The following is a 23,027-nucleotide window of genomic DNA, read 5'->3' on the forward strand; positions in this document are numbered from 1 at the left end:
CCTATTCTCCCCATTCCTCTGCTCCAACACACTTTGATATCCCTGTCACTTCTATAAACTATCAGTCTCAAATATCCTCGTTATACTCTACAGACCTCATGAACTCCCACCTTTATAGCATCCCCCCACCTCCATTTCTATAGTTTATGACATACCTAGTCTTATAGCATTCTAGCCACAGTTTATATATAAATTTACTGCTTTTAAGTACAGCCCCTCACAACGTTATGCCTTTGGCACAGGACCTCCATTTTGTAATTGCAAATACGGTCATGCAGATAATTTAAAGTGTGACATTGTAAGGGTTTATGTCATGCTCAGGGGTGGCCTAAGACTGCTATGGGCCCGGGGCTGTATGAATATTATAGCGCCTACAAGTCCAAAATTCACTTACTACATATGGTGCTAGAATCACACTTCTTGGAGAATGGAGGATGTGTCCCTTCTGACTCCTTTCCATCTGCGGTTTCAGGACATTTGGAGGAACTTCAAAGGTCCTGAAATGGTTCTTATGTACAGTACAGACCAAAAGTTTGGACACACCTTCTAATTCAAAGAGTTTTCTATATTTTCATGACTATAAAAATTGTAGATTTACACTGAAGGCATCAAAACTATGAATTAATGCATGTGGAATTATACACTTAACAAAAAAGTGTGAAGCAACTGAAAATATGCCTTATATTCTGAGTTCTTCAATGTAGCCTCCTTTTGCTTTGATTACTGCTTTGCGCACTCTTGGCATTCTCTTGATGAGCTGCAAGAGGTAGTCACCTGAAATGGTCTTCCAACATTCCTGAAGGAGTTCCCAGTGATGCTTAGCACTTTTTGGCCCTTCCCCCTTACTCTGCAGTCCAGCTCACCAGATGTATGAGGATTTCATGGGTGAAGGTCATTCTCAGTATAAGACTTGGTGGACGGTTTGGATGGCCAAGAACCCCCTAGAAGGCTTGGGCCCTGGGCTACCCCTAAACTACTTATATTATAATCTACTACTGGCTATGCCCTTAGGACAAATTCTTGTTATACAGGGTGTATCATATATCTCTTATAGATGTCTATAGGACAATATTGTATAGCGGTATTTTGAGTATTTTTTTTTAAATAAATCGAGGAGAAATCAAGTATCTACATATCTCCCCATATGTTATATCACAAGCTGCTTATGAGGCCATAGGCAGAATGCTCAAGCGTCTGTCACCCCTTCTGCTGGGGACTGTGATCAGACACCCAGACCTTGATATTGGTGAGGATTCTAGCATCAAATATAGACACGTAGAAACTATAACTCACTTTAGGGGTATACTCATCTCCTCAGCTGTAAAAAACATTGGTATTTTAAAAATACACAAATAAAACAATTATCAAATGCTGCCACTCCATACAATAGTGTTAGATTATTTAGTGAAATAAAGCTAATTTAATATGTAAGATCCAAATCTAAAACTTCCAGTGTTACTGAAAGGGATTTGAAAGAATCAAAAATATTTCTCTAAATTCTCTTCCCATCCCCTGTAACTCTGAGGAAGGCGATGATCTTACTGCTCTCCAGCTTGCGGTGTGAGGGAGAATGTCATTGGATGAGGGGTTGGCTCTGATCCAGGGTTAAACCTCTATATACTTCTGCTACTAAGAGACTGCTCCAGAGTGAGAGAACTAGAGAGTGCTTCTGTCAAAAGCTAAAGACAGCTAGAGCAGACAGTCAGAGACCTACCGGACTGAAGACTGCCAGAAACAGAAGAACAGAAACAACTGCACAGATACAGGCACTTACTTCTGAGAAAGAAAAAGCTTTCCCCAATTTCTTCTCAAGGACCAGACTCACTCCTCAGAAACCAAAATGTGTAAAGGATTAGCAGCTCTGCCCCACACCTGCCTGGAGAGGTGAGAGAATTTGGATGTGCTATAATAATATTGTTTTAATAGACTTAGGAGCCCCTGAGTGATGGGTACAGATATGTAGCATACTTTTATATGTCGCAGATCTAAGGTTGTCAATGGAAAAATCTCACTGCCATGCAACTTGTATTGTGTCATTTTTATATACAATAGGACTATAAAGAAGGTTAAGTTTTGAAGAACATCTGTAGATACTATTCTTATGACTGTATGATCATTCATTGTGATCTCATGGAAACTTGTGGCATAAAGTCACTGGATGATACTGTTGTTGAATGTCCTAACATACTGTAATTTATGTATACTTATAGACTATCACCTGTTTCCTTACTTCTATATACTAAGACCCCCCCCACCCATATTACTACTATAGGTCATGACACACTATGTGCCCACTCATCCATACTACGTAATACTACATCAAAATGTTACTTTTATTCAGTATGAAGCAGATCTGAAGTTGTCATTGAAAACAACTAATTGTGATACACGTGTATGATTTACAGCTGTCTGTAAGGAAAGTTGAATTTGATGGAGTTGTGTAGAACATCTGGAGGTATAATGCTAATGACTAGATATATAACAGTGGGTAAAGTCAATGAACTTTTGAAAAATATGCTACTCAAAGAGTTAAATAACTAGTTTACAGTTGTTTGAAGCTTGCGTGAGATAGCGTTTTTCACGCTATGAATATGATAACATTGTTATCAAATGTCCCAAAGTTTTAGCATTAAAGTATCATATCTAAGCCAATTGTTGCAGAGGAAGATGTCCTGTCAATGAGCAATTTTGTAAGACACCATAGAGAAGTTTTTATGTTGTGTCACAGGACTTTTATCTGTTTCATTTTGTCCAAATCTCATGACCCATAAACTAATCTAAATAATAGCATAAGGAGATCATTCATTTAAGTTTCCAAAAACAGGATGAGAATAGCGGCATGTGTAACATTAAACATGGGGATCTGCTACTATTCAAACTTTATGTATCTGCCATAAAAAGAATGAAAGAAGAGCCTTGGGGTATTCATCTGAGAAATGGGATCTATCCATGTATCTCACATCTATCTATCTATCTATCTATCTATCTATCTATCTATCTATCTATCTATCCATCTATCTATCTCACATCTATCTATCTATCTATCTATCTATCTATCTATCTATCTATCTATCTATCTATCTATTGTATATCTATCATCTCTCTATTATCTATCTTTCTATCTTTATAACATTGGTTCTGTATTTGGGGATATTTTCCACCATTTTACCATATCGTTTACCTGTTTTACCATATTGTTTTCCATTTTTCATGCATTTGGTTTTAATCTTGTGACTATTTTGTTTAAATCTAGCCTAAAGGGGTTTTCCATTTCCAGTAAGTGATAGATTTTGCTTGTATAATGGAAATGTACACACTTTTGCTAAATAATCTCTCCATCATCTCATGGTTAAGTAGATCTCTGCTTGCTGTCATTCATTACTTCCAGTGAATAAAAACCAGTCCCCAGTCGGCTGTGCTGTGTCTTGTGGTGACCATACTCTTGGATGTCCATCATATCACTGTGCTCTATTTTTATCCACTGGAAGCAGACAATTAAAGACAATAAAAGTGATAAAGAAAACTGCAGAACTTTCAATTTTACAAGAAATATTGTATTTGCTGGCACTGGACCACACCTATAAGTTTCTTGTCGCATGTGCCTTGTGGCATCTGCAAGCCACAATATAATTGCACAATTTAGCCCAATGGATCCCAGTGACTAGTACTTGACTCCTATTAAGTTTTCTGTTATTTGGCAACACCCATTCTTTATTACTCTTACCATTAAATGTGATGGAATCGCATAGCTTTCTATGACAAATTTGGCTCTGCTTCATCAGGATATTTATAAAAAAGGCACTAAAATGGACATTATATGACTTGGAAACTTGCATCTCTAATGCTATGTAAATCTGTGCCTTTGTTCTAGATAATTTTGCTTCTCTGCTAATTTAAATTTATTAATACAATCTGCAGCATCTTGCAAATTAAGCATCTTCCAGGCTCGGTCTTAACTTCACTCATACACAAAGACCTTTAACTCCCTGGTGATTTTGTAAAATTTTTATCCAATGTATAATTTCCATTGAAAGGCTTCCAGATGTAAATCAATCAAATGTTCAGCCACTTGGAACTAATGCGATAGCGCAGTATATAGACTGATTGGTATCAGGCCAGAATTTCTCTAACTCTCCAAAAATCAAACTATTCAATCAGTCCAAAATCGTTGTGCTCACTTCAGTTTTTTCATGTTTTATTGCTGTTGTGTGACTATGGAATCAAAAATGCTTTCTGAAAACATCAACCATCACTAACCTGGCTGTGTATAATGCCTAAAACATCATGGATTGATTTCAAGTGTCTTAAAGTTGTCACTTTTTCACGATCCACTCACCAATCCCGAGTACAGTACAGACTCATGTAGTCAGGGGATGTCTACAGCCAAACTTATTCTTTTTAAAGTATCAAAATACTCTAAACAGCTGCGTTAATGTAGATAAGGATTCAGCAGTGCTGAATTTGGTGCATTGATATAGTTTAAGGACAATTATTTAATGGTAGTCTTACACTGGGTAAGATTTGGCGGAGCACCCTTATTTTAGGGGGATAGGCTAAATGTTGGGGGTCATCCAACTGCCTGGCAAAAAAGTATGAAACATGTTAAATCTCAGTGGCCAATCCTTTTTTCCCAGGGTATATAAACTGTGAGGTAGCTGGGGGGTATCTGAAGCATGTACCCCAAGTCATGGCTGCCAATAAGCCACCTGTGTCTTTCAATTCTTCGGAATGGTTGTCTTTTAGTGTTTTTGCAGAAACTTGTTCAACTCGCCTCATACATAACACATGCATGCTCAGCAGAGCTGAGTGTGTGTGTATATGGGGAGTTCATTAACTTTATGAACTCATATACTCATGTAGTATTGAAGCTAAACTACATTGGGTGTTTGTAAAGTTGTATTCACTTCTTGAAAATTTAGCAGAAGCCTCAGTGTCAGACTCAAAATGAACAAAGATAAAGTAGTGGGGAGAAGCCAGATTATTTCTTTGGGAGACATGATTTACAACACAGCAGAAACCCAATGGACCCCATTAAAGTCAGTTGGCTCATCATAATACATTAATGTCCATTATATGGCAGACATATCGTTTAAATGATGGAACAGAATGACTATGAGAAAATAACTTTTATACTTTAGTTTTTCCCATCCACATCACTGAATGTATCACCTATGTGATGATTTGGTGGTAAATTGAGCTTTACAACCTTTTGGACAGCCCCTGGCAAAAACATGATAAGTATAAAAAGAAAATATTATCGCAAAGCGCAGGGCACAATTTGCGTAAAAGGAGAAGAGAGATATGACAAGACTGACTCTACAATGTAATGGACGTTCTCCAATGATGGATTTCCCAATGTTTCCTTTGGCAGCCGTTATTAATCACCCTATAACTCGATACAGATAGAACACTGATGTGTTATACAGCGCAGCAGCAGGTAAACAATTGTGGCTCTGTATTAGGCACTTTGAAGGTAGAGTCATTGTCATATTGCACAAGAAGACTTGTTGTATCTTATTATTATGAGTTTAAGGGAAACTTCAGTTTAGGGTTACTAATGATTATATTACAGAATTATATAACTAGCAGTCATAGAATAGACCATGAGCAAAATGTAATCTGTTTACATAGTTGCATTTTATATTCCTTATTTCAGTTCTATTACTTCATAGAGGACAGGGTATGAAATGTCCTTTCTAGAATTCCCTCTTTTATTTAAAATCTCACACATTTTGCTATAAAAAACTTTCAGATTGGATCAGACCTGGGGTTCTGGGAGCTACAGAACTGGAGATTCACACAGTTAAATCATAGATAGAAATGTGAACTGCATATAAAGATCCAGTCCCAGCCTCTGTTTAGAACTGACTGTATCAATGGTTCTTTAACTGTAGTCCGATGCAATTGAGATTTTATATTTAAAAGATGAGTTTTTTTTTTAAATACAAGAAACATGTTTCTAGATACTTCAGAACCAAAGATGGGGGCATTAGAAATGTCACCTCTGAACTTGACTCTTCCCAGGAAACTGTCACAGTTCTCTGCTCATTGCCGCAGGACTTTGGAGGAGAGTTTCCATCTCAGATTTTTCAGGTAGTGAGATTTCACATAAAAGAGGGAATTCTAGAAAGGACATTTCATAGCCATTTCAAGCCTATTATAAAGCCAAATATTCAACTTTCAACCTCAAATAGCATTCATACTGGATGCTAAAGGACTTCTATCACATTTACTGGCTGGATACCAATTCTGCTTCACTTCCAATGAAGAAGCTTCCGTGTTTCCTTGCGCGGCCGCACTGGTATTCAGTCGACTGCGCAAGGAAGGTATGTTTGCACATGATTTGCCGGGTGACATTAGCGTCTGTCTGCAGATGAGCAGGTGGGACCAGAATATTAAGACAGTGGGGGCATGTGTACATTACGAGACCGCAGATCCGGGAGACGCTCGGTGATGTCGGCTGGAGCACTTCCGACTCATTTGCATATTTTACAAAGTTGTTTTTAAAAGAATCGGGCAAAACAAAAACAGTTCGATCCCACTAGATGTGCAGATAAGTTAGGGCAGTCTACCTTCAGTAGATCTGATGGTAAATGTTCTTTAAAATGCATCAACATTAAATAAATAAAAATAATATTAATATTATTAATGAGAATAAAATTCTTAAAATACACTAACATTATTCCTAAAGTCTCCAAATAAATTGAGTCTTATTAAAAATCTGTTCACTCTCAGATGTCCTTTGTGATAGTCTGAAATGTGCAAAAATCTACAAAAATATTTTTAATAAGGCTCAATCGTGTTTGGTTAAGTTATATTATGGATGCTGGATGGTTTGCAGCCTTTTGGAGGTACTCACAGTTTACAGAATACAGACTTCCATAAATAGTTCTTATGGCACCTGTATGGAACCAATATATGGAAATTAAAGACTCCAAGAAGGTCTTTAGTATATAGTAGTTTTGTTCATAAAGGAAATAAGTAAAATAACATTATAAGGAATTGCTATGTAGGCTTCACTTTAATGGAGATTTGAAGAAATGTAGATTTATAGATAACTCTGTGTTATTACAGACTTGCTTTTAGTACTTCTCATTCTGAAAGGAGTGTTCACATCTTAGACATTTATGACTTATCTCTAGAATCGACCTGAATGTTAAATAAGTTAGTGACATATTCTGCAAGAACGCCATGTTAAACTGCAGAACATGATACATTATCATGTATAATGAGGCTGGTCTCAGATATAACCAGGGTGCATTCTTAGGTCCGTATTTAGGACATGGACAACATACGTGTAAGACAGTTAATCATAGAATATTTTGGTGCTCTAAATGTGTTTCTGTAGCGTAGATGGGTCATCATGACTGCACCATGCGAGTATACCAGGGCACAGGGCAGTCTTTTATATTAATAAAAAACACATTTGAAAATTCCTGAGATCCAAGCTTGTCCTGGGTCGATCTTATAAGCCATCTAAGTGAACTTTGTACTGGACAGGGGTAATATCCAGCAGAGATAACTCACCAAACTGTTTTCACCACACTGTTATCATGGCAATTTTTTCCACCATAGGTCTCATGCAGAAAAACCCATGGGGGACATTGATATGGCCACATAATTTATGGCACCCATTCATGGTGAGGTGAGCACACATTGTCTCACCGTACAGTTACAGAGTCAGGCAGCTGCTGTCCTATATTTTGCCATGTTACGGTGCCGGCCTTTCAAATTTCAATGGAGGACTTACCCCTCTTCTCCGGTTGTATGTAGCCCCGGTGAGCATATGTTTGTTTGCAGGAGGCCTCATAATGGGATCTCTATCTCTCTACCATTAAAGGGGTACTCACTGCTCTATGGTGTTATTCAGGCTACCATGGATTACTCTGACATTGTATATGGCTGTCATTAAAACATCACTTTTAGAAGGTTTATGTGAAAAATCATCCCTAAATCTCCATAAAGATTGTTTTATCAAAGATCCAGATGTGGAGCATTTGTGATATTTTTCTTCTCTTTGACATCAATAGAGAAAAACAGAAAAATAAAAACCATGTGTACGTTTTACATGTGATTCCACATCTGAGTTTTTTTCATATTTTTATGCATATGTATAAAGCTTTGGTTAGACAGTTATCTTTTCAATAAAAGCCACCCCAAAATCACATAAAAAAACGAGAAAGGTCTTTTTTTCCATATGAAATCGAAGCATCAATATTCCCCAACATGACCATTGCTTGAATCGGACTAGTGTTATCAAATACACTTTAAGCAGCTTTATTATTCTCTATGGAAAATCATTGGAATTTAGTTCTACAAAAATAGTTTTTCTGCTCCTTACTCCTTGGTATTTGGAAGTATTGCAGATCAGCCCAAGTGTTTTGACAGTCCTTGTGCTGATATAAACTTATTTATTCTGTTTTATGACATAATGTTGAACTGAGATTTGCAGCATTATTATCACCTGGGTAAGTTATGATGGAGATTATCCAACGCAGGCGTTATTTTTAGAATCACAAAATGTTCTATCAGTTGCGGGAAGTTTATACATCTGCTCGGATCAGAATGCCAAGTATCACTTCCATTCCTTGTTATGGATGATTGCTATGTGGTTCTTTGTGGATACTGAACTGTCTTATTCTTCGCGACTGAATATTTCGGGCAGTTGCTGTTGCCTTTCATCCGTGTTATTCCTTTTAGACAAAGTAATAAAACCGAAACATTAAGCTTTTCTTTTAGGAAGTTATTCAGGCTTGTAAAACAGATGTCTCGTCTTTAGGAATCGGGGAGCTCAGGATGTTCTAAGTTCTGCAGAATTTGCCAAGTACAGTGCACAGTTTTAACCTTTTTATCAATGAATTGGGGCAAAGCTATATTATCTGGAATTGTTATTAATAAAGGTAGGGCATTTAGCAGAACAAACCAAAGTAAGCGTAATAGAGGCTGCAATACATTGCAACCTAGTTATGGTGGCAAGAATAGGACAACCTCTCATCTAATAATCTGGAGCTTCCATACATTCAACTCTGAAGGCCAGCTCTGAGCATAGAAATTAACAAACCATACACAGACTTGGCTATGCACTGTACACTTAGTCCCTACCAGTTTTGTAAGAGCTATTTGTATTTCACATAAAGTTTCAATTAATCTTTTCCACTTGTCCCGTCCCATCAGGGTTGTAGCCGGAGTAGATGGCATGTACCCCTAGGCCTTGTGCAGCACAGAGAGGAGTCAACAAGCCAAATCAAATATGGCTGCCTCATGAAGAAATCATTTTCTATATTGTCTATTTGGCCCCTATGACATTTTAGACAAGTTTTTCAACTCAATATCCTATGTACATATGGGCTAAAGCAGGAATTCATGAAGTAAGGTTGATGACTGTAGGAGATTTTGACTAGGTCCTGTTCTTTTATTGGATTATTAGTATGGTCGATCACTGGGGTGAACGCTTAAGAGATGGGATTGGCTTGAAGAGCTTGAAGTCTACTGCCAATAAAATTGGTCCAATTGGGTTGATATTTATAAGCGGGCTACAGCTTGAATCAGAGGGTCAGTATTCCCATAACCCTTTTTCACTGTTTCGAAAGGTTACAGTTGGGCAAGATGTAGCTTATTATGTTGATGTTGTGAATACTATGGTGCAAATTTATAAAAAGTGTCCTAATGTTAGACATGCATAGTACAACTAGACAGTCTTATTCTGCACCAGATTCATATAAGTGTTTGGTGCTAGATGATAAATCTATCCTGGTATAAGACTGTCTAGTCGTACTCTGCACCTCCTATTAGTTGGTTTACTTTACACCAGAAAGTTAGGACGCAATTCTGTCGGGTCAGCATCATTTCTGGAGCACAGACCTTTTTAGCGCGAGGTCAAGCCCCTTTTGTCAAGATAGTCGTAGGAGAGCCAGAAAACGGTCTAAAACTCTTTATAAATGTGTTTAAGACAGTATTTTAGTGCAACTATGACAGAATTCTGTCATGGACAGATTAATAAATCTCCCCCTATACGTATAATACTGTAAATGTGATGGTACAAAATACAATGCATATTCTGTGCTTACATCCCAAATATTTGTTTATGCACTTTTGCGAGTAGTCAATATCACAGGGAGCCATTTCACAGACTGTATGTAACCACCATGACTCTTTTGAGAGTGTTGGAGACCACCATGCCAGATGACTATTGTTAGGGAATTGGTAGCTACCATGCCAGATTACTCTTGTAGTGTTTGTAATCACCATTTGCTTTTATGCATTGTAAGCCAAACATACCTTTAGAATGCTGTAGCTACACTGATGCAGAAACATATCTTCTTTTATCCCTCAATTGAGTGGTTTTGCAGGAAAATTATTATAAAATTATGATAATGAGGCTATTTCGCTCCTGTGGCTGGCTCAGCTATTCTTCTCTTTCCCTAATTATGCACTGCTCCAGAGAATTATGTAATCGCTGTTTTGTCCCTGATAGGCGATAGTAATCAATCGCTGCACCCTTCCCCAGCAACGATTGATTAAGCTCAGATTGATTATTCCTGTCTGGATAGTTCAGGAAGTTCCGTGTAATGCGTCTATGGCCGGCAGCCAGCATGAAACCCAGCTTTTCCAAGGACCTGACTTTTATAATTGTTTTTTTAGCAAAACCACTCAGATCAGGCATTAAACAAGATTTGTTTCTGCATCAGTGTCACTACAGCATTCTCAATGTATGTTTGGTTCACAATGCATAAAAACAAATGGTTGATTTCCTTTAAAACAAAGTGCCAAAAAGCTAGTGGGTATTCATCTTATTCCCTTTTCCAGGTTAGAAAAGTTTTTTTTTATATTTTTAGGATAGTAGGCAACCATTTGATTTATTACGACAGAACATCAAATTAGAAACAGGATTCAAAGGCTTTGAAAGCAAATAAAGACATTTAAGTCTTGCTGTGCCTTGGCATCATTGCCAATTCTCTGTGAGAAAGCAGTGACTAAATGAGTGGTGACATAAATAGAGACCCTCCTGTATATGCCTCAGGCTGAGCCCCTTTATATAAGGGCATCTAAGTGCCCCCCTGGAGTGCCAGTACTAAGACTGGAAATAGTTTACCATGTATGTACTCTCTTTTAAAAGCTGCCTCAGCCATTAAGTGTAGGGGTTAGCTGTATCTAAAGCACAGATTACTACGCAGCAGCAAGTCCGGGGGTTCTTTAAATGGACCCTGAATTGAGACTTTGGCCTATAATTAAATGCATCTGCACAAGTTTCTTCTATTCAAAAGCTCATCATATAGATTTGAAAAATCTAAAAATAATCGAATGTATAATGCATGGTTTCCTGTATATTTATGAAGTCTATGCACAGAATTAACTATAGAAGACTGTGAGAATCTATGACATAAATTCTGCATATTGGAAACTTTTCAGCGGATGTAATAAAATATTAGATGGACAATCCATAATGATGCTTTTAGCGGTCATTGCATAGCGCGCTTAGCCTATGAAGATATTGCCTTTAAACGGAGCAATGTAAAATTAAATGGTCTGATAATAATTATTACAATTATTCTATTCACTATTTCATGACCTTTACATAGACAGTTCTCTTCACTGAAACCTTAAAGGGGCTGTGCAGTGATAACATATAATAAAATGTTACTTACCTCTCTTTGCTCCCCCTCCATTCTCTTAAAGTGCACTCCACTTTCTGGGTGTATACCAACACCAAAAGAAATAAAGGTTTCACATCCAATTATTACTTGAGCTTCCTCCCCTTGTGTTCCATGTGGTTTTGCTCATTGGTTCTATAAGGTTTTAATGAATGGTTTAGCTGGGGGGACCCTGTGACCCGGCTGCTTGTTTCCGTCAAAGCCATGAGATGCAACCAAATGGTTTACCCATAATGCAACCCATGCAATTGTTTGTGTTCAGCAAAACTTGAGACTTGGGGTGCACTCATTGTCGGAATGCAGCTAGCTCCCCCAGCCAAATAAAGTGGGAGGCCAACCCTTACCCCCACCTTTTGCAGTAAACACTACCTCTAGAATGTCCGTACAGTACATCTGGGGGACCCCAGACATAAATCTGCATTCGGCCCCAGAAATACCAAATCACATGATGTAACAAGCACCTTGATGCATGTTTTGGGCTATTTTTGATGTTTACTTGACATGTTCTCCACTGTGCAAAATTTGTGCAGACTCCTTCAGCGGACATACATACATACACACACACCTGCACATACACTCACACATACACTCCGCTTTATATATTAGATGTCAGGTCTTCCAGAGTAACATACATCATCGTCCTCTCTGTTCAAGAGGATCCTTTAGAGAGAAAACCTCTTTAGAGTCCTTCTACATGAATGTACGGGACAAGAAAGTAGCATACATATCGCTCCTCACCCCTCCCCTCTCCATAGGGAGGGGCTGTTCTTACAGCAAAAGATAGAGCGCGGCATGCCCGGCAATGGCAAGGTAGAGTGACACACCTTGCTCGCTGTACGTCATGTGCACAATGCACTTATATGGCGGCCGCATGAGAGATGCTGTTCGTACAGCTAGTAAATAGGGTCATGTGTAAGGGGCCTAAGGATAAGGAGCTGTACAGTCTAGAAGTATCTAAGCTGCAAACCCAGACTCGGTGTATAAGCAAAAAGTGTGGCATTTTCTATTACTTAGTAATAAGTTGGGATATGCCCTTTTGGGAATTTATTGTCATTGTCAGACTGGATACAAACAAATGTGATAAACCATCTTTCAAAGGAGAAAATGTGATACAAGACTTTAATCCAAATGTCAGAACAACACTATGTGACATTTCGGCAGGCTTCTTCTTTTTGGATTAATGCTATGATGTAGCCTTGGAGAGAGATATCATTACACTATCATTGTATAGAACAAGGGTTGGCATTTATTATGTATTTAATATGGAAATATGAGGCATGGCTGTATCTCTCATTTCCCTCAATTGCTATGCATGGTGCAGCATCACTGAATGTATCATTTATCTGTATGACAATCTGTGTACATGGGATGAGCACTGAGACCCAAATTGATCATTAGAACAAAGGCTCGTGGATGAGAAAATGATGTCTTACCAATGAAGACAACACATGGATAGAAGCAGTGGCGTAACTTGACGCTGATGGGCCCCAGTGCAAAGTCTGTGCCAGGCCCCCCGACTATAATGTATGTTTTGTAGTACTAGTCTTCTCATATTGGAAAGTGAGACCTTATGGGCCCCCAAAGCCTCTTGGGCCCGGTGGTGACTGCATCCTCTGCACCCCCTCAAGTTACGCCCCTGGATAGAGGTAGATTGAGAGAGAAGCACACAGTGCAAATGTTATGGGGTCCATGGAAGAGACTTTTCTAGTTCTACCCTCTCCTTACCTCTGGAGGCTTTAACATGTACAGGACTCTCTCCAGAGAAATGTTATTGTTAGCTAAGAACTAAGTGGGGAATTACAGTCATAGAAACAACAGGGAGAATGAATAGAGCAGCCCCTTCTATCCCAGTGGGCACCAATACTGGGTATTATTTTTTATATTTGCTATGGAAACCTATTATTTCTATGTATTCCATTGAATAAAGGTGTCACATCTACCAAGAGGAAGAAGGATTGTAAACCCAGCACACTGATATACTGGTGTGCTCCCCCTCTGCAGGATCTGCTCTTCTCTTAGCTTCTTAAGCCCTTGTTTTTCCCCCAAAAGTCTTTTAAAATTATGCAAATTAGCCTGAGGGACTCCAGGCTCTATAGGTGTTAATGGAACCTGGAGCCCCTCAGTATGCCAATGCTTGGTTTACAATCCTTCATCTTGGTGGTAGATGTCCTGTCCTAGAAAAAAAGCTGAAGAAGATACCATAAAATATGAAAACTATTAATTTTATCTCCTCAATGTGGCCACTGAAAGAGACCAGCAAGCAGTAAGGTAACCATATGCAGCATTTGCTAATTAGGGACAGCGATGGTCATTAGTGTAATTGCAAAGAGAGAAATAAACAAATCTCCCGTCCCCCTTTTAAATGGCAGTGGATTAAAGGGAAAAAAGTGGAGCTTCCTCAGTGCACTGCTACATTGATTTCAGGTTCAACCAATGTTTGATCACAAACTCATTTTATTCAACAAAGTGTCAATTAATGAACAACGCGTTTCGGGGGCGGACCGCTCCCTTTGTCAGGTTCTTAAATATTCTACAAATACATAATAAGAAAATGGCAATAAAAACAGTGATAAAAAGTAAAAACTGATAAAAATGAATTGGAATAAGACAGTGGTGTGTCTAGGACTGAACTAAGTACGCAATATTGTTGGAGAGACAACTAATAGATATGAAGGCATGTAGACACGCCTATATAAAGGAAATTTGAGGTAAAAATGTCAATGACTTGTTGTGTATCACTGTACTCTAATGTTGATGCATGGGGTGAAGAGTGTCTATACATGTAGGAAACTGATACTCGTCCGTTTGGTATGTACATATCATTTGGTGTGTACATATGTGTACATATTACATATATGGAATTCCCAAAACATGACATTGGTTATGTGATGTACATGTCTACTATTTGTATTAAGTCGGTTTTTGTCCTTACCGTGATCTAGTTGGAGGAGGAATATAGCTGATTGAAAAGCAGTGGTAGTCTAAGGGGAAATCGTATGTTTAAATATACAGAATGAGAAAACCTCTGTTAAGTTAAGGGGAAATTACCCTAAATTTAAGGGGGGAAAACCTCTAAGTTAAGGGAAATTTACCCTAAGTTTAAGGGAGAAAACCTCTGAAAGTTAAGGGAGATTTCATTCATAATTATACACTTTAATGGAAACCCCAGATACAGCTGAAAACTGCAAAAAATAAAACAATCCATACATGGCAACCCAAACCATCACCATATCTACCTGTAATCCAAGACTACACACTAGTATATGTGAACAAAGCAAACAGGACACCACTTTCCAAATAAATGATCCATGACCCATCACTCTGAGTAGAAAGTTCAACATAGATGAAAGTTTTAGCAGTTTTCAGCTGTAGAAGAAACAACCTGCAGAATTTAATAAATGCCAAAACACAGCTCAGAACCCATGTGAGTCGGAAGCAGATTACAGAAATTACAGGGAGGATTACATTTCTTGAATTAAAACAACAGGAACTGAGCAAATTTAAAGAGTCTTTCAGGTAGGCAGTCGTTCATTCCAGACCAAGATCTGGCTTTATTTTCTCCTTGTACTGAGTTTCCATGTATTTTAGTGAGACGTCTCCCTCCATGTAATATACCATGACCGATCTGGAGACATTATGTAATGTATATAATTACAGACTGGTAATCTTATTCTCTATAACATAGGAAATATTGCTGTGGCCACCTACAGAATGTATTTTCACATGGAATAACACACCATTTCATATTGGGCAGATGGGAATTTGCCACATCCAAAGAAAATGTAATATTTTATGATCAAAATGAATATTTTCACTAAGTTATAGCATTAACGGATTCCCCTGCCAAAGGCCTCTGCATCAACATGAAAACTAGTATTTAGCAAAAATTGGAATCATATGTTAGTTATAAGTCATCTGAAAAATGGTAGCTAAAACACCAACAAAAGGCGCCAATAGTGTGTGTGTGTGTGTGTGGGGGGGGGGGTGTATTTGTGAAGACTGCCCGTGACTGTGAGAGTTTACCATGCGTCTTCAGGACTCCAATATTGAGGGACTATTATTACAATAAATAATTATTGCCGATTGGTGAAAGTCTATTTATCAGAACAGACCAAATGTAGATTAAAGCATATTTAAACATTTAACAAAATTTCACAAATTAAAAGTTTAGATGATGATAGTAAACTGTGTAAATACTTCAGCAAAGAAATCTGTTGTTGTGTCCTTCGTTTTTCCCTGCCTTTCTCCCTTATTTAAGCAGTTTATGTAAATCAGCTTTCTGTCTCTTAATCCATGTTCTACGTATGAGAAGAGTGGGGGTCATTTACTAAGGGCCTGAATCGCGTTTTTCCGTCGGGTTACCCGAATTTTACCGTTTTACGCCAATTTTCCCTGAATTTCCTCGGGTGGAAAGTGTCGCTTGTCACACACTTACCTGCACCCACGATAGCTTGGTGAACTCCAGTGAACTCTGACAGACTTCAGCGCAGCAGAGACACCTGGTGGACATCGGGCGCACTACCTTAGTGAATCACCGGAAGACCCGAATCCTCCACAGAGAACGCGCCGCTGGATCGCGACAGGACAGGGTCAGTAAATCTCCCCCAATGACTCTAAGCACACAGCTAAAATAACAAAGCAGTGGCTTCAGAACATCTCTTTGGCCATTCCTGACTGGCCCAGAGCCCTGACTAAACCCAATGGAGCATCTCTGGACAGACTGAAAAATGGCTTCCACCAAGGTTCACCATCCAACCTGAGGGAACTGGAGATGATCTGCCAGAGGATCCCCAAATCCAGGTGTGAAAAACTTGTTGCATCATTCCCAAGAAGACTCATGGCAGTACTGGCTGCTTCTACTCAATACTGAGCAAAGGGTCTGAATACTTATGACCATGTGATCTTTCAGTTTTTCTTGTTTAATAAATTAGCAAAAATATCTACATTTCTGTCAAGATGGTGTGCACAGTGCTTGCACATGTATTTATGAAGTGTTTGCACCAGTTTAGTGTTGTGGCTGTACTGTGGCCCCGCGACAAAAAACTATGCACCTAAAATCAGGGGAAAATGTGACGCGCAACCGATAAGCTGAGGGCACCAAAAAAGAACTCAAGCAGGATGCACCGGATTATTGAACACCATGCGCCAGTCTTCAATAATCTCATACACTCTAGATGTTAGTGAGGCACGTTGTGCAGTTTGCCTCACTATTAATAAATGTGGCCCAATATCTGGCCTGTCTACTGGAAGTGATTAATTGATCCCTGCTCACATCTATTCTGCATTTATTACATCTTCTGGATATATTATATAATACAAGAGATTGGGAACCCCTTTATCACTGTCTAGTCTGGACTAACTTTCCATTAGTTTTCTTAGCTAACCTTAACTTACCCTCCTATTTTTTAACCAAGTAAACCACAACCCTTACAATAAAACCACAGTTTATTTTACGATAGACGTCAATGGCGGCCCGGCAGCAGTACGGTGCCGCACATGTGCAGCACCATTCCGCGCCCTACACAGGAAAAAAATAGAGCATGCTCTATCTTTCCCTGTGTGTGCGGTGCTTTTCTCTTTCCAGCGCACAGCGGTATGCGCTGCGGCCAGGCTGGAATATGGCTGTGTGAATGTACCCTTAGGCTGCATTCACACTACTGTATGTTGTACATATGTCCTCCATAGACAGCAATGGGTGCACAGAGCAATACGGTGCGATTGTTCCATACACGGGGATACAATAGTACATGTACGCCATGCATCTCTATGGAGAGGGGAGGGGTCACCCCCTACTCCTCCCCAGCGCGCTGGACGTATGCCCACCGCGCCGTTGCCGGGTGGTATACGTTTATGTGAATTCAGTGTAATGCTGTTACAATAGATTGCAGGAGCTTTAATCCCACATCATACAATACAGAACCACCAGCCATACATGTATGATGTTTTGTCATTAGGTTTATCTCCAGACTTGGTAATACGGTTGATTCTTTTACGTGATAATGAAGAATTATTAATGGCATAAGTTCATTAGAAAGGTTATGCTTTTTACATATGAAGCCTTTGGAGACTAATTCCGATAACAATGGAGACCCTCTTCAAAGGAAAGCTAGGAGCCAAAAGAGCGGATTCCTTTGTACCAAGCGCACACATAGCGTTCATGAGTCATCTGAAGAATGCAGGAGAAATTTGCTGATGCTAAGTAGGATTGTTTGGTGGGAATAAAGGTTATTTCAGGTCAGCAGAATGGCTGCTCAGTGCAGATATTTAATATATTTTCTATTTATTGAATGACCTATGGTGTCGTCCACATTTCTGCTGAGACAACTATACTCAGAACTCATCTGCTTCCATTAAATTTCACTCCAATGATTTTTTCTGCCATATGTTAAAGTCTGTTTGCTCATGGATGGGAGCTGTCGTGTCGCCTGTGTAAATGTTTAGTTAAGAATCATACAGCAAGAAAGCATCAGGGCAGCTTCAGGTTGATGTGAGGCTGGTTTTGGCCCAGTATTTTGCAGAACCAGTTGGCACAACGAGTCTCCGTACTGTAAAGTGTCCTCTTAGCCTCACTTATTGCAGATAATGGCCTGTCCTGGCAAAGACTGGATGGGAAGTCTTAACGCTCCTTCATGGAGCATATTACTTAATAATATCACACCTTAAATGTTGATAATCATTCACATAATAAGGATAGTGGCAATTTACAAAGGACCTGTCACATAGAACATATAGGAAGCACGTTATAGAGCAGAAGGAGCTGATCAAATTGTATATAGTGCTCTATCTGCAGAGATCACGTTATAGAGCAGAAGGAGCTGAACAAACTATACATAGGGCTTGATCTGCAGAGAACATTTTATAGAGCAAGAGGAGCTGAGCAGATTGTACATAGGACCCTATCTGCAGACATCATGTTATAGAGCAGAATGAGATGAGCAGATTGTACATGGTGTCCTATCTGCAGTACTGTCCGCAGACAGGTCCCCATGTACAATCTACTAAGCTCCTCCTGCTCTATAAGATGCTGCCTGCAGATAGGACACTATGTAAATTCTACACAGAATGTCCTATCTGCAGACAGTACGTTATAGAGCAGGAGGAGCTGAGTAGATTGTACATGGTGTCCTATTTGCAGACAGTACATTATGGAGCAGGAGGAGCTGAGTAGATTTTACATAGTGTCCTATCTGCATGCAGCATGTTATAGAACATGAGAATATGAATTATGAATATGTTACTACACTCTATGCATCCCCTTAAGTTGCATCCTTGGTGTTGCAGTGGAAACCCAGTGGATAGGGTATCAAAAGATTAGACAGTAGTATTGTCTGATATATTATTTTTGCCCTTAATGATATTTCAGAATCCTTTGATTTATGTAGAATTTAGCTTTTGTACAATTTGTTCCTCCTTTGTTCTATAAGTTTTCCTGTAACTTTTTTGCTGATATGCTTTTGAGTCTTTACGTGGCTCTCGCTATTCTCGCATATGTGAACATTTTTTCCCGTCTAGCTGAACTGAAGTAATATTAGTATCTAAAATATTTATCCCATATGGTATTAATTTGCGGCGATTATCAGCGGGGTGAAGCCTTTGCGCACACTTCCCGCACATTGCAAGTGAGTAAATGCTGTCATCAGGGGTTGGCGAGAAAGAACACAGACTAAAGTCTGAACATCATAAAGCAATGCCATCCACAGATGTTCAGCATGGACGGATGGTCGTGTTGCAATATCTGATGAATTGTTTGTACACATTTTTATTTCAGTTGCACAAAGCAATATGGGGGGGGGGGAGGGGCTTCCTCCTAAATTGACCGACATCGCATTCTCTTCTGCAACCTCTTCTCAGGTTTTTCCTATGCCTGATCGGGACTGGAGTTTATTTGTGACTCTTTAACCACTGTTAAAAACGTTCACATCGGGAATTTGAAGATATATCAGACGCAACACTAAAAAAATCTTGCAACTACCAACTAGGCAAGTGCAAAAGTCACAAATTTGATCTGAAAAATTAATTGAATAATCTTATTTGTATATTAATTTATTTTGCCTAGTGCTTTTTTTAAGGAAGCAATACTACACTATATAAGTGTAGGGCATCATCCTAAATAGTCAAGTCTTAGATTTGTTTCCATTTCTGGATACTAAGTTTATGGGGTTGTACCAACTATTTAATAGGATAGGTGATAACAAGCTGATCAGTGAGGGTTGGATTGCTTAAGTAGTTGGTATTAAAGGGGTATTACTATTTTTTAGTATAGGAGATATTGGATTGGTGGAAAAAAGTCATGTCCCATCCATCAACCACTTAGCTTACTTGTAGGGCAGTCCAATTCAAGTTAATGGGGCTTAGCTGCATTATCAATCACAACCAGCAAAGCACAAGCAGCACAGTCTGAAGTCTGCATTCTCTATTATTGGCTGATCTAGAAGCATGTGTCCTAATAAGAAGTTCTCAATGAACGATGTTCCTCAGGATTTCTTTTATTATAACTCTATACACTGTGATTGCGGAAATATAGAGTTATAAAAGTTATGCAAATTACCCTGGGGGGCTCAGGCTACGTCATTCGAGTACCTCAAGGAGCCACGTATTTTAATTTATGCCCACCCCCATTGCGCTAAGGCATATAGAGTTATAATTAAAGTCCTGAGGAACTTCTAGTGAGGACACATTTACCATGACTAAACTGATGGTAGATGTCCTTTAAGGGAGTATAAGTTGTCCTTAGTTATATTTATAAAAAGGTCAAGCCTTTAGTAGTTTTCCTGTTGTCAAAAAGAAAGAACCCTTATGTAAGGACATATTACATCACAGGCTATGTACTGTATGTCCATTAGCTGTCCCACCAGCGGTATGAGGTTGGCCTTCCTGCTCTTGTTTCCCCTGAGAGCAGTTGGTGAAAGGAAAGCCGGTGAGGCTTTTGATCAGAACATTTCCTCTCTTGCAATGTACAGACAGGGTGGCAGAGACATGAAGGAAGCCATTCTCATAACAATCGTGCCCGTCCATTGTGTCCTCACCATTCTATCCTTGCCTTAAAGATTGCACGTATTTGGCTTCAATTCAAAGACTTTTCACTAATGGCCCATTTGCACATGCAGCTTGTATTGAGCCAAGTGATTTTTATTTAATATCTAGTTATGTGATGATTTATCTTTACACATGGCCCAAACCAGTGCTTTTCATAAGGGTGCTCTTGATGATGTTCTTGACACTTAAAGTAACACTCCAGGGAGGAGCATGACTGATTTTCATTGTATTTCTAGAACCATGCTCCTCCCTTCAGTCCGTGCACAATGTATAATTTAATAAATTAGTTTTGACTAGTCTAAATATCAAGCGATATGGAGGAAAGTAGTGACACTAACCACAGGGATTAGAGACGAACATCTTTATTAGATCAGTGCGGCAGTGCATCTAATAAGGATGTTTGTCTCTAATCCCTGTCAATGAGTGCCAATACTTTCCTCCTTATCCCATGGTCATGTGATGTCACACAGGTTCACGGCTTGTTATAACACACCTCTGATTACTCTATGTGAGATCCACAAGAAGTAAACACTGAACAAAGAATTGATGCATAAAGTGTATAGTAATATTGTATAACTTTTCATACAAACAATTTACTTGTGTAACCTGGACAACCCCTTTAAAGTCTTCTTGGAGCACTTGCAAGCAGGGTAAGTAAAGGAGCCTTGAAAAAGAAGGTTGTATTGGCCTCCCTGAAGAAGTGGTAAATACAAATGTATGTAGATGTTTGCAGCAAATGTGTCAGACACCGTTGGACATATACATAATTAAACACACACAAACCACATATATTATATATTTCAGACATATATAATTATACATATCATGCACATACCAGTGTAGTTGGAAAGGGCTCCACTACCCTATGGTCTATGGATTTGCTCAGGCTGTATAGGAAATATACCATCAAAATCAGGCACTTACTCATAGATCCAGGCACATTGATCGGCTGAGCAGTGTGTAGGAACTTTGCCTATTGCAATTGGTACCTATTGGTATTTAGCGTCCATCATATAGTGAATGATCAACCAAATCCAGATGTATCAAAAAGTATTATCACCAAGTACAACAGAACACTAACAAAGTTGGCACAAGAGAACTCCAAAGTCGAAAGTTCATCCAATATTTTACGTGACAGATGCCAAGTTGATATCATGAATAGACAACTTCTCATGTCATCTACCTTGAGTGAGTCATGTTCTGTGGACATCATCTATCACGACCTCTTACTTCTCTTCCACAGAAAAGCTCTGGAAGTGTTTAATCTTTTAAAGATAAATTGTTTAAAGGGAAAAAACTTCAGCTTTGTGTCTTCATCGGAGCAAAATTCTTTCTTCGATGCGGTCGCCTCTGAATAAATAAACAGCATTTCTGAAAATAGCAGCTGTTCATCTAGATGAATAGCTGTAGCTCCAATTATGGAAACTTTCTTTCTGTTGTTTCTCACTTTTCTTGGCCTTTTCGGATTTGTTAACTTGTTGATTTGGCACGTTTATGTGACCCACTAGAGGTTTTCTTGGGTCAGAATGGTCTATCATAGAGTCTTACCACTGAAACCTGGCTTAGAAAACTCATCTATGAAGAGCATCACTCACATCACATCACTGACATGATATTATACTGAACAAACAGCACATTGACAAGCACAGTGTAATTTTGTACTTCTCCTCTGGGGGAGCTACTGGAAAATTAAACACTTGCTTCTTTTTAAGCAGGACATATAAGGGGTGCATTGTAACAGAACAAATTGCATCAAGCAGACAAATGGATAAATGTCCAGAACAAATATGGATATTTACACCTGGTACAGACATGTTTATGGCACTTATCCTTTTGCTTCTTATTGACGTCATTTTCTAAGCTATCTACAAAACACTTCACTTCACCTTCTGTGCTGCTTTCCTAGGAAATCTAATGAGACGCCAGGTACTGTAGGGACAAAAATTCAATTCAATAGCCTTGGATACATAAGCTGGTTGGGTAATGCTTCCTGTTTTTCTGCATGAAGTGGAATGTTTGCCCTTCTGGGTTTCCCTTGGTAGTAAAAGGACCTGTTTTATACACACAAGATTCTGGAGTAGGAAGCTACATGGTAAACATTTATCTTATTATATGGCCATTGTACCAGGTCCAAGACATAATAATGACCCATTTTATGTGAACTAGCCATGATTTTTTACTAATTGTTTATGGCAAAATCATTGAGCTGACTAATGTTTAGTCTTGTAGCATCGTTAACTCCTCAATGGTTAAGGACATCTATCATCAAAATCCATCATGATAAACCAGGGACACTTAGGCCCGTTCCACACTTGCGGGTGTGATGCGATGAACTCGCAT

At 38.9% G+C, this 23,027-nt stretch overlaps 1 protein-coding gene across 1 annotated transcript in view; it reads left to right on the forward strand.

The window, feature by feature from the left end:
* The first annotated feature begins 1,631 nt into the window (after window positions 1-1,631).
* LOC140103529 (regulator of G-protein signaling 5-like) overlaps window positions 1,632-23,027 on the forward strand; it is an 88,328-nt gene continuing 66,932 nt past the window's right edge. The window contains exon 1 of the mRNA XM_072126624.1: window positions 1,632-1,884. Coding sequence (XP_071982725.1) covers window positions 1,841-1,884 — 44 coding nt within the window. The 5' untranslated portion in view covers window positions 1,632-1,840. The remainder of the gene's footprint in view (window positions 1,885-23,027) is intronic.

This window comes from Engystomops pustulosus, chromosome 10 (genome assembly GCF_040894005.1).
Source record: "Engystomops pustulosus chromosome 10, aEngPut4.maternal, whole genome shotgun sequence".
NCBI lineage: Eukaryota > Metazoa > Chordata > Amphibia > Anura > Leptodactylidae > Engystomops > Engystomops pustulosus.